Consider the following 15,087-nt stretch of genomic DNA (forward strand, 5'->3'; position numbering starts at 1 on the left):
GACATTTTCTTCTTTTAGGAAATCTTCTTTCCTCATGTCCAGGCTGCAAATAAATTATGCTACAAGCACTGCACCTGAGAAGGCTGAAAGTCTGCATTGCCTAGTCTGGTTCTATGCACTGATGTCTAAAAATATCTGAAGTAACCTCACACAGCAGCCTTACTTCTTCCATTTCTCAGGGCACCATATCTTCAAATTAAATTTAAACAACAGCTAAACAAACTCACTTATTTTAAAATCATAAAATGAGAAGTCTAACTTTCCGATTATCTGAAAGATCCCTTCACTAACTTACAGCAGTTGCTCCAAGTAAGGATGCATTTCCCTATTTTCCAAATGCGTGCATCCTGAATGATACAGGATCTCACTCCCCTCCCCAAAAAGTTCCTATGAGCTACAATTTTGGGTCTTAATCTACAACTACAAGGTGCTGCCATAAAATAGCACATAGTTATTGATACTGAAATCATCCTCTGGATGCAATCAATGCTCTTTGTGCAATAACACAGTTTAAGGAGCAATAAACAAAACACAGTCACTCTACTTATTCAAAACAGGATAGATTGCACATCAGTATTTTGGTTAGTCAGCCACCTCTCCAGCAATCAAAATAAGCAACTTAATTACATATGGTATTTTTGGAACCTGAAAGCGCTGTTACAGCTACCTCTTAGAGGATGTGATCTATCTGCATTTATGGTGCTTTCATCTATCAATTCATATTTGAAGCAAAATCAGGCAACGTGCTTACTTGATATAAATTTATACTTGCTCTTACCTTGAAAAATCCCAAACCTATCAGTTATGTTCCATGCATCACTATTAACTGTTTTCTGCTGAGAGAAACCATAGTTTCCCCCCAAAAAATTTTAGAGGCCTCTCATGCCAACTGCTTGACAGCTTTGAGGGACACCATGGGCCATAATGATCTGTGTGACAGAAGTCTCTCTTCATCTGAATTGTGCCTGTGCCGAAAACACCAAAATATTGTAACATTGAACTTATTTGCACTTGTTTCCTCCATCATGAAATCTACAACGCCATTCACTCACAGATTTCAAAAACTATGAAACCACCCAGCTAGTTTCATGTCATTTTCCCTCTCTACAATCCGTCAAGAGCACTGCAAGATCTCTGCAAGATCTTTTAAGCTACACTGCAGGGAGTCAACACACTTTGACGTGATGGCAGAGTACCAATGTTAATTTGACTAACCTAGTTCAACATGCAGTATGCACTTATTTCCTGCTCTCCTTATGTTCTTTTTTTTCCCCAGCCCATTTTGAATTTAATTTATACTTTGGTAAGGATTTTACCTTTACAGAAGATAGTTAGCCTGCAAGCCTTCCATTATGCTGCAGCTGCTGCTATTGTATTTGTTGTCAAAAAAAAATAAATCTCACCTTGTGTGACAATAGAATTCGAATCACAATTGCTAAGTATACCATGTATAGAAATTTGATTGCTTTACATGTTTTTTTTTCCAGAAGGGGGGAAATATGAGGGCAAAACCTTACAGTTTATTTCATGCTTCACTACAGTGTAATTCTAGACCCTAAGATTTCTACCATTCCTATTTTGGTAATGGATGGAATGTAAAAGGGAGGTATTTAAAATTAATTGCAGCAGTTCTGAGGGTTAAACCTGCTTAACCCAACCTTTTATTAAGAGAATGTCAACAGAGCATATATCTTGTCTAGGGAGTGCTGGGACTTAGTTATTCTTCTACCAGCATGTTTATTTCTCAAACTTGGGATTTCTTCAGGTTGCTGTAGTCGTCATGCACACCATATAACCATCCTGAATTATAGTGTCTGTTCTGAGCTACTCACTACAGCAGGATTAGACCTGAGAAACTCTATAATTTTGTTTTAGTTTATTAACTTGGAGTACTTTTAAACAGTTTTTAAACAATTCTTTTTTTCCCTTGACCAGCAAGGAAATTTTCAGCCTGAAGTTCTCAGCAGCATCCAGTGAGGCTCTTGGCCAAGTTCTTCAGATACTGTACATCCACAAGGACAGCCTGCTGGCTCTTGCTGTGGCATTTTCTTAAGCCTCAGAACAGACTTCCTAGATCTAGGAAATTTAATTCCCGATTCCTTTGACCCAGATGCTGGCGAAAATGTAGTCTGCAGTCTGTATGTAATTTGGTCTGTTCATTTTTTTTCCTTTCTAGGAACTGGCCTTGCTGTTAAATTTTTCTAGAACAGTCATATTAATATGTTCAAAAATCCACTGTTGAGTTACAGATAAAGGATCACATCTGTTCATGAATATCTTCTTCTCGGCTGGGTTACAATCTATGCAGCTGCTGCTTACCGGATGGAACAAAGTTTTGTCCTACAGGAATGAAAAAAAAATAGAATTAAGTAGCAAATGCCAAATCGTTGCAAGTGTTCTCATTTTACAAAATATGAAGTAACACAGCCCTGTCTGAAATGATTTTGTGGTCTCTGTGCGTTGCTCTTGTACAACAACCACAGCTATTACTAGGAAGCTGTTGAGAGTGGAGTGATTTTTTTTCCTTTGGGTTATTATCCTTTACAAAACCGGAATTCAAGAAAGAATGAGAAGAAATGTTCTGGTCTTTAGCTAAGAGCCACATAATGTAATGAAGAAATAGAATGTCTTTTAATAATCTTTGCACATCATGTGCTTGCCTGGGCCCTATTTAAGATATCTGAACTTGAAAAGGGAAAGTTTTCTTGTTTGGATTTGGTTTTGACACTTTCTACTGTGCTTCTGGGCAGAATGATCTGTAACAAGCTATCTGGAAATGGATAATTTTAAATTTGAGGAAGATGTTAAAAAGTAATTATTAACTGAAGTGGTTTGATGCACAGACACGCCCAGGACTGATGATCTTAGTTCCCACCCCATGAAATGCAGATTTTCCTTACGGCCTCAACAAGACCAGTCACTGAAATATGCGCTCTCTCATAATGAGAAGGAAGTTCTAACACTGTTTCAGCTCCCTATGAAGATTTTGGCTGGATAAGCATGGATTAAGTTGCTTTAAAAAGTATATATGTGATGATCAGTTTTATTATTTTTTATTGCACAAAACTGGAGCAAATTGTAAGTTACCTGACTGTGAATCTTTGGTAAAACAGAAACTATCCAGATGGGCAACTGGTATTTGTGAGTTGCATAGTTTCAATGTATTTAGTTCATGTGGGTAAGTGTTTGAAAGAGACAGAAGTGGGAATGATTAGACAGTTTGAAAGTTTCCAGGGACCGTACATTCACTGTACCTGTTGAAATAAATCTCAGATTATTCTTGGCAAACCCATCCATGCCAAACATGGCCTGCCAGTATTTTAATACTACTGCTTGCCCAGTTTGTGAGAGGGAAAAAGAAAAAAATAGAAGCTACTTGTCAAACTGCAAGCGATTAAAAACTTAGCAAAGTGCTTTGTGTGCTGAGCAACAGTCACAGAAACTTCTCTTTAACTAAAACTACGCTGCATTAAAAAAAAGAAGTATGAAGAGAAAACCAAATATAACTCAATAAGTCAACAAGAAACACTAGCTATTTAAAAACCACTTTTTAAAAAAGAAAGGGTCTCTTAAAAAAATTAGTTATTATGAAATTGCTTGATTTTGGGTGGAAGTGAAACACTAGTAAGTACAATAGCCTTTTTTTTATATTAACATATGCAAAGCTGCAAAGTCAAAACCATCTTGTGCTCTTTCTGAGGGAGGTAGTGTTACATCTGCCTTTCACAAACACTGGGTTTCACCTCCAGTGTCTGTCCTTTCCTGCAAAAAGTGGGTAAACACACACAGACACACACAAGACTAATTCTGAGGGATGCCATCAAAAAAGGCAGGACTAAACCAAATGGGTAGAGGCCTTTCTGCCATGCTCCTTTTTGCTCTACAAGCAAGCAGGTAGGATACTTCATCTTGTAAGGAGGAGCTGACTGTACACACTGCCTGAAATCAGGACACAATGACACGGCCGCCCTGCCTGCTGCAGGGCCCCAGAGGAAGGTGGCATCTGGTTTTCCTTCTACCATAGCTGGGCATGAGGGTCAGCCAAGATACTAGGAAGCCAAAGTTGGAATACTAGAAGCTTTAATAGGATAGCTAGTACAAGAAGAAAGGAAACTGCTTCAGTATAAAAAGCATGCTATGAAAAACACTTCAGTCTTTCTGAAGAGAGCTGAGCGTCTTTCTTCTCATGGAATTTTTTTGAGTGAAGCATTGTTGCTTTCTTTTAGAAAGTCTGATTATTAGGAGAGAAGAGCAACTTTTAAGAATAGGGACAGTTACCACTCTGGAAAAACTTCTGGGTGACTTTGCCATATATAAAGGCCTATTAATTTGTCATCTCAAGCTTACACTGAACTAAGGTCAAAGCCTGCTGCTCTTACAGCTTTGGGAACAGGCTCAGGACTGTAAGGGATAACAGTTGTGTGCATCTCTGAGAAGAACCTTCCAAAAGAAATATCTGAATTCCTCTTTACACCAATATTAAAAGGCCACAAGAGCTCTTGTGGAGACTTTTCTAACATCTGAAAACAGCAAAGCAATTTTTTTCTTCTGCACGAAGGCAAGTCTGAAGATTATTTGCAGAAGAGAAACTTCACAAGATAATGGGCCTCGACAGTTCAGGGGGCTGGTAATGAGACACAGAGCCTTTCATTTCTTCTAGGTCACTGCTGTAACTATAGCCAAGGTCAACCGCAAGTGGAAGTCATTATCAGCTGGTGGCTGCAGTAGTTTATCTGGAATTAGCTGGTAGCCCCAGTGCAGTTTCAGCAGGACAGATGTCCATATGATAAAAGCCTCTATCACAATGACATGTCTTCGTTTATCTGAGGAAATAATCTATGTACCTACTGTGTGAAGAGTGAACTTACTCTTACAGTTTGTCCCTGAAGCTGTCAGGACAGTTTGAGCAAACCACACTGTTCTGGACATGTTTTTTGACATTGTCAGTTTAGCAGCTAGCGTAATCAGTAGGCTCAGGGTAGAAGTAGAGTATAATTAAAAAGATTTTGCACAACTGTTTCCTTTGAAAAACTTACTAAATCAGACACTTTTTGGATACTTGTACTCTACAAATAGCACTAATAGGACTGGAGCACATAAATTGACTCATACTTTATTAGAACCAATGTATTACCTATTAACACAGAACAAAGCTACATTGAAAACCAGAGGTCTATTCCTTCACTGGAAGGAATGGAAATTTGTAGGCTTTGTTGGTTTCTGGTTCTGGCATGCTTAGAAATCTCAGAGTCAAGGAAATTCCTTAAGTTTAGGAAGCCACTATTCTACAAAATCTCTAATAATTTCAAATTATTTATATATCTAATTTCTCACATTGCTCCCATCATTGATGCCATAGCCCTGTTATGGTCTCAATATTATTTTTTCCCAGTATTAAACTAACTTTATTCTATTTCCAACTCACATTGGTGTTTATGATATTAATTGGATTCATTCTACTCCATAATTTCTTACAGTAATTTCTTAAAGGTATATTTGGCTGGTTTGGATTGCTCCTGAAAAAAAAAAGATTTAATATCATGGACTTACGAGACTTCCAAATAGTTGCTTGGATATAGTTTAACATGTAGCCAAATATGTGATTAGCAGTATGGGAATAAGAATAGCTTTTTGGCATGTTCAGTAGTGATGGTTTTGGTTTTATTATTCTGAAAAGAATTCAGTTTGCATGCTCTGAGATTGCACTCTAGTGAGAAAAAAAAAGTGCTGGTAATAGGGATAAGCTGAAATTCTTTTGAGAAGAGCACTCCTTAACCAAAGTAAGATATTAATGTATTCTACTTGCCACTAAAATATTTAAGCTGTTTTATTTGCCAGTATCCAAATACAGGTTGTCAGGGTTTTTTGTGATATAAGAATATGGAATCTTAACACAGTGTCTGGCTTCAAACTGTATTTGCAGCGCTCTGTAATGACTTCGTAGCCCTAACTTCTTCTTACCAGTAACTCAAGGATCAGAGAGATTCATTCTTAAAAGAATAAAAATCTCTCATTTGCTAGTTCTATAGGAACTGTATGATAGCACAGTAAAAAATGTTTCCTATTAAGCATCCTACAGGATACTGACAAACAAGGTCATTTTTCCTAAAACATGGGAGGAATTATTGGCAGGATGGATAAGTGAGTGTTAGGAAGCTACAGCATCTGTAAGTGGTGCAGAGAACAGAACACAGCTGCTATCCTGCTCTCTGGTTTTCAAAAGGAGGCATGTCTTGCTTAACCAGACTGCTATTCTTTTTTTTTATTTAGGGTGCAATGTTAATAGCATACCATCCTCTAGATAAAGGGCTCTAGCATAGATGCAGTTAAACTGATATTACATGCTTTTCTTGTACATTATTTTGTGGGGGGGAAGGGGCAACACTGTAAAACCTATTGCCAGGATGCTTTCAGTACTAGACAAGGATCATATTATCAGGATTTTTGAGATACAGGGGTGCCACCAAAAATCTCTAATGTAAATCTACTCTGTATCTGAGGAAACAACACAAAAATACTTAATTTATAGCCAAACTAAAACTAAGCCTAAAGAAATCCAGGTATACACAATTCTATTATTCCAATGCAATTTCTTAATTTGAAAGTTTATACAAACTAATCAGCTTGCTGTGAGGTTGATGTTACAGTTAAAATTGTGTCAGTAGTTACATGATAACAAAATTTTGTCATGTTTTTTGCTGAGACAGAAATGCCTGCCTTGCATGGAGAATTTTTATGTGAGCCCTGTCAGCCTTCTGGAAGTGAAAAATGAAGTTGTGCAGAGGATTTAATAGAACTCACACTGTGTATTTTTTTCAAATGTATTTCTTTTTAGTTATTTGCTGTATTCTGTGCACGTCAAAGGTGATGAGCCTTACAGAGAACAGCTCTAGACCTGTATTTTGTCTTATGAACTGGCTACATTAGGCACCAATGAAGTGCTAAAGGTGTGAAAGCTTCTTTCTTGCAACTTGGGCAGGCAAAAAGATAAATTGGAAGGGTTTTGAAGCAAGAAGGTATTATGATGGAATTATAAAGCCAGACATGCAGCAATAAAGCCATGACAATTCATATCCTATAAATATCTGTTCTGTACATTCTAACTTTATTACGAGTAATACCTTAGTTTCACAGGGACTACACTTCTGGAAAATCTTGTGGTGGATCTCCAATTGCAGCATAAATAAGGGTAAAAAGGCACAGGCTAATAAGTAGGCACTCAGAAAAAGCGTCAGGGCAAACCTGTTTTTAAAAGTTCTTGACTAGTTTTCTACTACATATACTTTGAAACTAGAAAGTAATATTGAGGTTAATCTGGCAAAGTCCAATTCCTGGCACTTCGGCCTCAGTTTAAAGAAGGTGGTGGTGGTGGGCAAGGCACAGTGGTCACAGAAAAGCAAAAGATGTGTGAGAGGAATTCTCAGCATATGTCTTTACTCTGCATGGAATATAGAGTTTATTAGTGAAATTTTCAATCAAGGCAACTTGCTGATCAACTATTTAAAAAGACTAATAACAAAAGCTTGGGACCATTACCAGGACTTTTTGCCCTAAATGAGGCTCTGACAGTTTCTAGGTTGACCTACTATTTTCAATGATTTATAAAAGTAAGCTGAAACTTAGCAGATTAAAGTAGTGCTTACCTTTAGTTTATAAATTCCTGCCTTCTTTGGCCTTACAGCAGTGCTTCTAATATTGGTTTCGGTTTTTTTGTTTCTTTTTTTTGGGGGGGTGGGGGGAAGTGTGTGTTAGGGTTTTTTTTGTTGTTGTTGAGGGAGATTTTTCTGCTATTTTTAACCCTTAACATGTAGTAAACCAGTACTTATAGAATCATTGAATCGGGTTGGAAGGGACCTGAAAGACCATCTAGTTCGAACCCCTCTGCAATGGGCAGGGACATCCCAATAGATCAGGTTAGCCAAGGCCCCATCCAACCTGGCCTTTAAAACCTCCAAGGATGGGGTAGCCACAACCTCCCTTGATAAGCTGTTCCAGTGCCTCACCACTCTCATTGTGAAGAAATTCTTCCTAATGTCTAATCTAAATCTGCCCCTTTCCAGTTTATACTCGTTCCCCCTTGTCCTATCACCACAAGCTTCTATGAATAGTCCCTATTAATAATATTTACCTATTATATTTATACTAAGTTAACTATATTTAACTATTATATTTATACTATATTTAACCCAGTAAATAGCAATATTTAACTCATGAGCAGCATTTCTTCCAGCTGTCATGTTGGATAAAACTATTTCCAACAGTGCCTCTGTTAGAATGACACAAGCATCTTGAAGTGCCAGAATGGTAAAACACCTTTCAGGGAACAGACTCTACACAGATGACCTCTGAGCCGGATCATCCATTTTCTTTTAAATTTGGCCTAAATGGCTGAACACTCAAAAGGAACGAACTCTAGAGAGGTTACCGCAACATTAAACTGGAATAAGAGCGTGTAGATTTTAAAACAAAATTTCTCTGATGGGAAAACAGAAGCCTGCACTAAACTGAAAATAGTCTCAAGACAGTCTGAACCTCTGAGATGCCCCAGAGTGACTCCACCTTCCTATAGCTCCAGTGCTGGTTTCCCTTCATCCCGTGACAGTCATACAGTGTGACCGGGCTACTGTGTGAAATGGCATCGAAGCAGAACTTCCTGGTGTGAAGTGGCTCCCCAGGGCGGATGTCTTCTCTCCAACCAAAGGTGAAGAGCTAGAAAAACAATCAGACAATGTAGCGATATATTACTAGTGAAAAAAACCCCAAACATTTAAAACCACACACAAAGCTTGATGCCCATTTTCCTACTTCACATATCCCAGCTGCTGATTAAATGAGATCCTGTTTGTTTATGATTAAGTAAATTAATTGCCTTAATTAAAGTGACTATGTGGCATATCTCCCAGGAAAGCACAATCCCTATGGCAGGGAAGAAAAAAGTCTCTGGCGACACAGTTCTGTGGAGAGAAGAGAGGATGCGCTGTATTGAAGTTATGCCAGCAGAAGAAGCACTCATGTGCACTAGGACTACAACTGCCTAAGACTCAGAAAGCCTCTGATAGTGAACTTGTCCTAGCTCTCATTTGGGTCTGAAGAGGCTACCTGGAGACATCTTCCCATCATAGCATCTTTCCCATGTTTAGTGAACAGTTTCTTTCTGTTTACATGGGACACTTGTTGGCATATCCTCTCACAACTGTCTCCCCCCCGCCCAAAATAGACATTAAATGATCTTCATCTTTCTACTGCAAAACCTATGAGCTACAGGCAGCTTGTAAAAGCCCTTTCACTGGCTGAGAGGAATCATGGAGGCTCACAGTTAATAGAGGAATCCTCAATCTGACACCAGCTGTCTGAAATGATGCTGTGACACTGCAGTCTTTCGATCATCAGATGAAGGTGACAGGTCTCACAGCACCAAATATAAAGATACAGAGTACATTTTCCTTTCCCGTGGACCAATCTTTGCAGAAAACAGGTTGCAGGTTGCAAATTGCTACCTAGAAGTTCTGCTGAAAGCTGAAAGGGGTGGTCATCATTTCCACCCCTCACCCCTAGCCCCGCCCTTTTTTTTTGCACCATTGCCATTCTTTGGCTTTGTCCCTGACTTTTTATATTCCACAGTATAAAGAGAATATAACACTGAGAAAGTGAAGGTTTGTTCACATGGAACTGCATACAGGCTCATTATCCAGAGAAGCAGATTCCCATACTGTGCTCAGATTGCCTCCAGCACCGTACCTACTTCATCTCAAGATTGTTTTGGTCCCAGTACCCTGCTCCCTGCGGTGTGTATGTTACCTGATAGAAGTATCTACAAATCCAAACTGAAGCTTGCTATTGTATGGGTCTGATCCTGAATACTTCAATTGCATTTCCCAGATTTAACCCTTTCATTATGATAGCTATCTTCTTCCCACGGTCTTTATAAAAGACACAGCTTGTAAAAATACTCATCTTTAATGCTGTGCCATCTTCCAAATGCCACATTTGAGAGCTGCTACTATTTCCCTCAGCCTGCAGGCACAAAATACAAGCATAGATCTGAATATTTGCCCCTTGTTTTGCATGTGTCTCACTGTAAGCCATTGTGCTCTCTATTAGCTGCTGTCACTCCATATTACTTCTGTATTATAGGTTTTCTAGACAGTATTTTCTCCATCTGCCCATGTATCCTGCTTATTTCTTCTTCCCCCGAGACTGCATTTTTAGTTTATCTGCAATAAAATGCAGTGGACAGCTTTAACTTCATTTCAAATAATTTTCTGCTTTTTAAAAGGTTAAGTCTTTTCTCACTCTTCTTCATGTTTCTTGGAAGTGGCATCACGGACTCCCTAAAAAGATAATTTATCATTTTACAAGCAAACTCAGAAGATCTGGTACAGAAAAAAAAGCTATGCTGCTGCTTCTTTATTAAAACAGAAGCCTGACATGATTTTCCTATAAGCAAAAAACAACAAAAGCCATTTCCTTTCTCTTACTCTTTAGCTTTCTACAGATGAATAATAAACCTAGAGCTCAAAGTAATGAATAACAAATACCTAGAGGAATGGTGTGGAAGAGTGGTTCTGTGATATTCTCACCCTCATCGCTATCACTGTTAGGGGAGGGCTGGACATTAGGAAAAGCTTCTTCAGCTGTTGGAGCAGTGGAACAGCTCCCCGGGGAAGCAGTCACAGTCTAACAATATTCCAAGTGCTTGGACAACACCCTCAGCCCCATGGAGTGAATACTGGGATTGTCCTGTGCAGGAGCAGGAATTGGACATGATGACCCTTATGGGTTCCTCCCAACTCAAGGACATTCTGTGATCCTGTGATCTGTGATTATCAGTGTGTGGCTCTTGAAATTCCTCATTCTGTGTATGACTGGTGAGCTGATGGGCCAATTCCCACTGCTCTCTGGACCTTGGCCTGAGGATTAGTACCCCACTGTATGCATTGGTACACCTGAAAGATCTCAAGCTAGCTTCTAAATCAGATCATACTGACCTAGGGCATCCCTATGCCCTTCCCACTCCTGTGTGGTTACTGAAGAGCACCAGGGCTGTGTCTTGTTTGAAGGTCAAGACATGGTAACATAGGATTTTTATTCCCTTCCAATGAAAACCAGGATCTGTGTAATACTAGATCTCGATGTTTAGACTAGCACAGATTCTTCTTCCTCTTTCTTAGCTTCCTGTTTTGTAAATCAGTTTAATTTTTAAGTCAATGACTACAGCTTCTCTCTACTCATACTATTATGTGTTGGGACAGAATAACAGTTTTAGGACCAGAAGGGAGAAGAGGAAAAAAATCAGAAAAAGGGTTATACGTCTCTATATACTAAATTAATATTAAAATCTTGTACTTACAGATAAAATTTGAAGGTGTATGGAACTTCCAATCTCATCATTCTGTGCTAGCCTCCATTATATAGTAAATAATCTCTAGTTAACACTACAGTGGCTAATACAAAACTTATATTTTCTCTGCATAATGTGCGACAATGCTATATGCTATTAGCTGAAGTCCTGAGTACATAATGCTCAGCTTTGCTGCCACCTGTCACTTTGGATTTTTTTTTTCCCTTTTCCCTAAGCTTTATACCCTTCATTCATTCCTGCCTACTTGTTGATTTGAAACAAGGCTGCAGCTAAATTTCCAGACACATTATTAACAAACAGCAGGGTGGATCTTCACTTTCAGTCTGCAGGGCTGCTGTTCACTGCTCCCTGGTGCACCCAAGAAACTCTCCGTCCTGGCTTAGCAGATTCTCATTCTCCTGCTCCACCTTCATTCATACCACAGAGCTTGTAAAACATGGCCCCATCCTCTGCCCTTGCAAACAAGCAACCCCTCAGTCCTCATGCTCTAGCTTTTAATTCAGCCTAGCCCTGTCACACAGTGACTGGGGCAAACACAGCTTTGGAGATTCATTTATAATTGGCACAGGGCCTGAAAAATGATTGCCTGACATGGCCATTGGCTTGGGACTATCTAAAAGACAAAGGCCCTTCTGATATCACTAGTGCTTCCCAGCCTGACAGCATTGTTCAATTACTTGCTGCATGGCTGGAGTCCATCATCTGGTGCTGTGGACACACACAGTGCCCTACAAAAAGATGAAATGCCATGTTTTAACACTGGGCTCTGATTTGAACTATACCTCCAGGTAAAGAAGGAAGAGCTGGGCAGGGTGTATGGCTACTTGTTGTGCCATGTTAGAGCTGATGCCTGTCCACCACCTCCCTGACCAGGCTGAGGTACTTGAGAAGAGAGAATAATGCCTGTCATTTTTCTTTGCTGCTGGTTATCACCACAGCAGAGCCTCAGTTTCCCCTGAAGCCAGAAGTCAGCTCTGGGAAGAGAGGGGGAAGAATCCTGTGCTGTGCCATCCTCCTGCCCCATTACTTCCTCTCTGTTTTTTAATTCTAGGGAAGTTTCCAGAAACCACAGTGACACTCATCCTGATTTCCATCCTTCTCATGTTCACCAGAAAGCCTGCAAGTGCACCACAAGCGTCTTGTCTGCTGTTTGCCTGCTGGGGCTTGTATAGCCCTGGGCAAAAGGTCTTCTCCTTCTCCTGGGGGCTGCTAAAGGGCTGCACCCCACAACATGGCTTCTGATATGGTCAGCTTCTAATTCCTAACCTTGTAGTGTCACATGAATCAAGTGGCACTTTGGACCATATCTCTACCTAGTATCAGCACTGATACCTGCTGCACTGATCACATCAAGCTATTGTATTTTGCCACTGATCTCCCTGTAAATTTATACCAGAAGTTACGTGACCAGCTCAGTGTCAATCCATGGTATTTGAAATATGATAATAAAATGCTTGATACTTTCATTAATACTGATAGTTTCTACTGGCATATGTAGGAATCACATAGAGAACAAACTCAAGAAGCCATAAGAAATAAAGAGTTGCTCTCTGGAGGTTTGTTCTGTGTTCAGCAGTTCTTTCCAAACACTCTTCAACAAAGTTAATCTTAACATCTTACTGTGGTGCAAATGGAAGATCCCATCCCTTCTCCTTGGGAGATGTTTCATTAGACTGTGCTGTGACATGCACTACAGGTAAAGTTCCTGATCAGGCAACCTTTGGGATCAAGTACAGAGAATTACTTGAGAAATTTCCAACAAAATATACCAACCTAGCCCATACTTCTGTGGGAATTTTTGCAATTCTGTTAACTGTCACCAGCATAGAGACAGAATTTGCTTGCCGGGTGGTTGTGGCTGGAGTAGCAGAAGCCCAGGTACTAACACAGCATGCACAGTGTTGCCACTGTAGGCTGCGGGAAACTACAGGAAAAAGGGGGATAAGGATGCCATCCTTTTTTATGGAACAATTCCCTCAAGCCCTGCCATCACCAAAATATTTTGATCTTCTAAAATTAAACTTTTTCAGAATTTCTTTTCTAGAGGAAAACAGAAAGGTTCTCCTCTGGATGAAATACTTTGCACATACTGTAATTTCCAGTGGGATAGAAATTCTGAGTTCCAGCACGACCTATGACCTTGTTCGCTTCACATTTTAGTTAATGAGATTCTGTAATTCTTTCCTTTACTTCTTAAGTGGTATCTTTAAAATCTAGGCCTCGCACAAAGTCATGCTTGAAATCTATTAGCCAGATGAATGTATCTCATACCAGGAGTCTGAATATTTGAGTATAATTCAGGTTGGTTTTTTTTTTTAAACTAATCCAGAAACCAATAGCGTATTACCACTACTAAAATTATGCAAATAAGAAACTGCCCAGTAACACAGTAGTAGATACTAAACCAGGTCCTTCTCTGACAAGGGAAGAGATAAAATAATCTTTCTTCTAAAACATCTATTCTAAGTTTTAGAAAATAAATTTCCTTTCTAGGAGAAAGTGAAATGACATTTATTTATTTATTATAATAAATACCATTATCTTTTTATGTATTATTTGTAGCTATAAATGAACTACAATTTTCTTTATTTATTACCCTGGTTTTTTTTTCTCCAAAGATTCTTCAACATTTCTCGCATGATTTCTAGGATTTATATCGACAGGTGGATAGACTATAGGTAACTGTGTCCCTATCAGTGGGAAGAACAACCTTTGAATGCAGCGCTACTTCCTGGGGAAAAAAAACAAACACAAAAAACCCCATCAAACGAATGGAAACCAAAGGCAACCGATTGTTTTGAGGATGAAAAAGCTTTTAACAGTCAACTGTTCATTAGGCTGCCGTTGGCTCTGTTCTGCGTTCCGCTTGTCCGGAGCTCCCTCTGCTGCCTACATAGAATCATAGAATCATAGAATCACTAGGTTGGAAAAGACCTCTTAGAATCATCGAGTCCAACCATTCCTATCTGCCACTAAACCATGTCCCTGAGCACCTCGTCTACCTGTCTTTTAAACACCTCCAGGGATGGTGACTCAACCACCTCCCTGGGCAGCCTGTTCCAGTGCTCAACAGCCTGGAAAACTGCCCCCTCCGGCCCCTCCACCACAGTCCTGAAAGACACTGCACTCTCCAGCAAACTGGATGAAATGGCTTGAATCTTAGCAAAACCTTCCTAATGCAACTGTACGGCTCTGCTGCTCCCTTGCAGTGTTTTCATGCTATCGTGCAGTGAGAAGGTACATGCTGTTCCACAATAGCCCGGCAGAAATCATTAACGTTGTCCCTTGGGCACATGTCAAGCATGGACACGCTTGAGGCTTCCTAGTTCTGGTTCTGTGCTCTGAGTAACTGGCTGGTTGAAGTCCTTTTGTGCTAGCTGAACTCTGTTTATTCTAGTGAAGTCATTTTTTATCATTACTATAGAATGAGATCTTGAGTCTGATCCCAAATACTGCAATGCACACTGCAGGACACTGAAGCACAGATTCCACTCCAGCCTCCTTCTCTCTTTACTTCCCTTTGCCCTCCTCATAAGAGCTACTCTTTCAGAGGATATTTCAAGCCTTTCTTTTTTTCAGCTTTCTCTGCTAAAATTTTTTCTTCTCTCACCTTTTCATCTTGTTTTCTCCTCTCCTTTCTTTTTCCTCATCTCCGGCAGTGTCAGGACTCCATATTTCTAAAGGAGGATTTGAAGCTCTTTATGTTTGCAGATTTTAAAGCCAGA

General features: G+C 39.6%; 1 protein-coding gene across 1 annotated transcript in view; it reads right to left on the reverse strand.

Annotated features, from left to right (window-relative positions):
* Positions 1–1,265: 1,265 nt before the first annotated feature.
* GALNTL6 (polypeptide N-acetylgalactosaminyltransferase like 6) overlaps positions 1,266–15,087 on the reverse strand; it is a 451,816-nt gene continuing 437,994 nt past the window's right edge. The window contains exons 11-12 of the mRNA XM_069855784.1: positions 8,560–8,709; positions 1,266–2,340 (exon numbers count right to left, since the gene is read on the reverse strand). Of these exons, the coding sequence (XP_069711885.1) occupies positions 2,173–2,340; positions 8,560–8,709 (318 nt within the window). The 3' untranslated portion in view covers positions 1,266–2,172. The remainder of the gene's footprint in view (positions 2,341–8,559; positions 8,710–15,087) is intronic.

Source organism: Phaenicophaeus curvirostris, chromosome 4, assembly GCF_032191515.1.
Source record: "Phaenicophaeus curvirostris isolate KB17595 chromosome 4, BPBGC_Pcur_1.0, whole genome shotgun sequence".
NCBI lineage: Eukaryota > Metazoa > Chordata > Aves > Cuculiformes > Cuculidae > Phaenicophaeus > Phaenicophaeus curvirostris.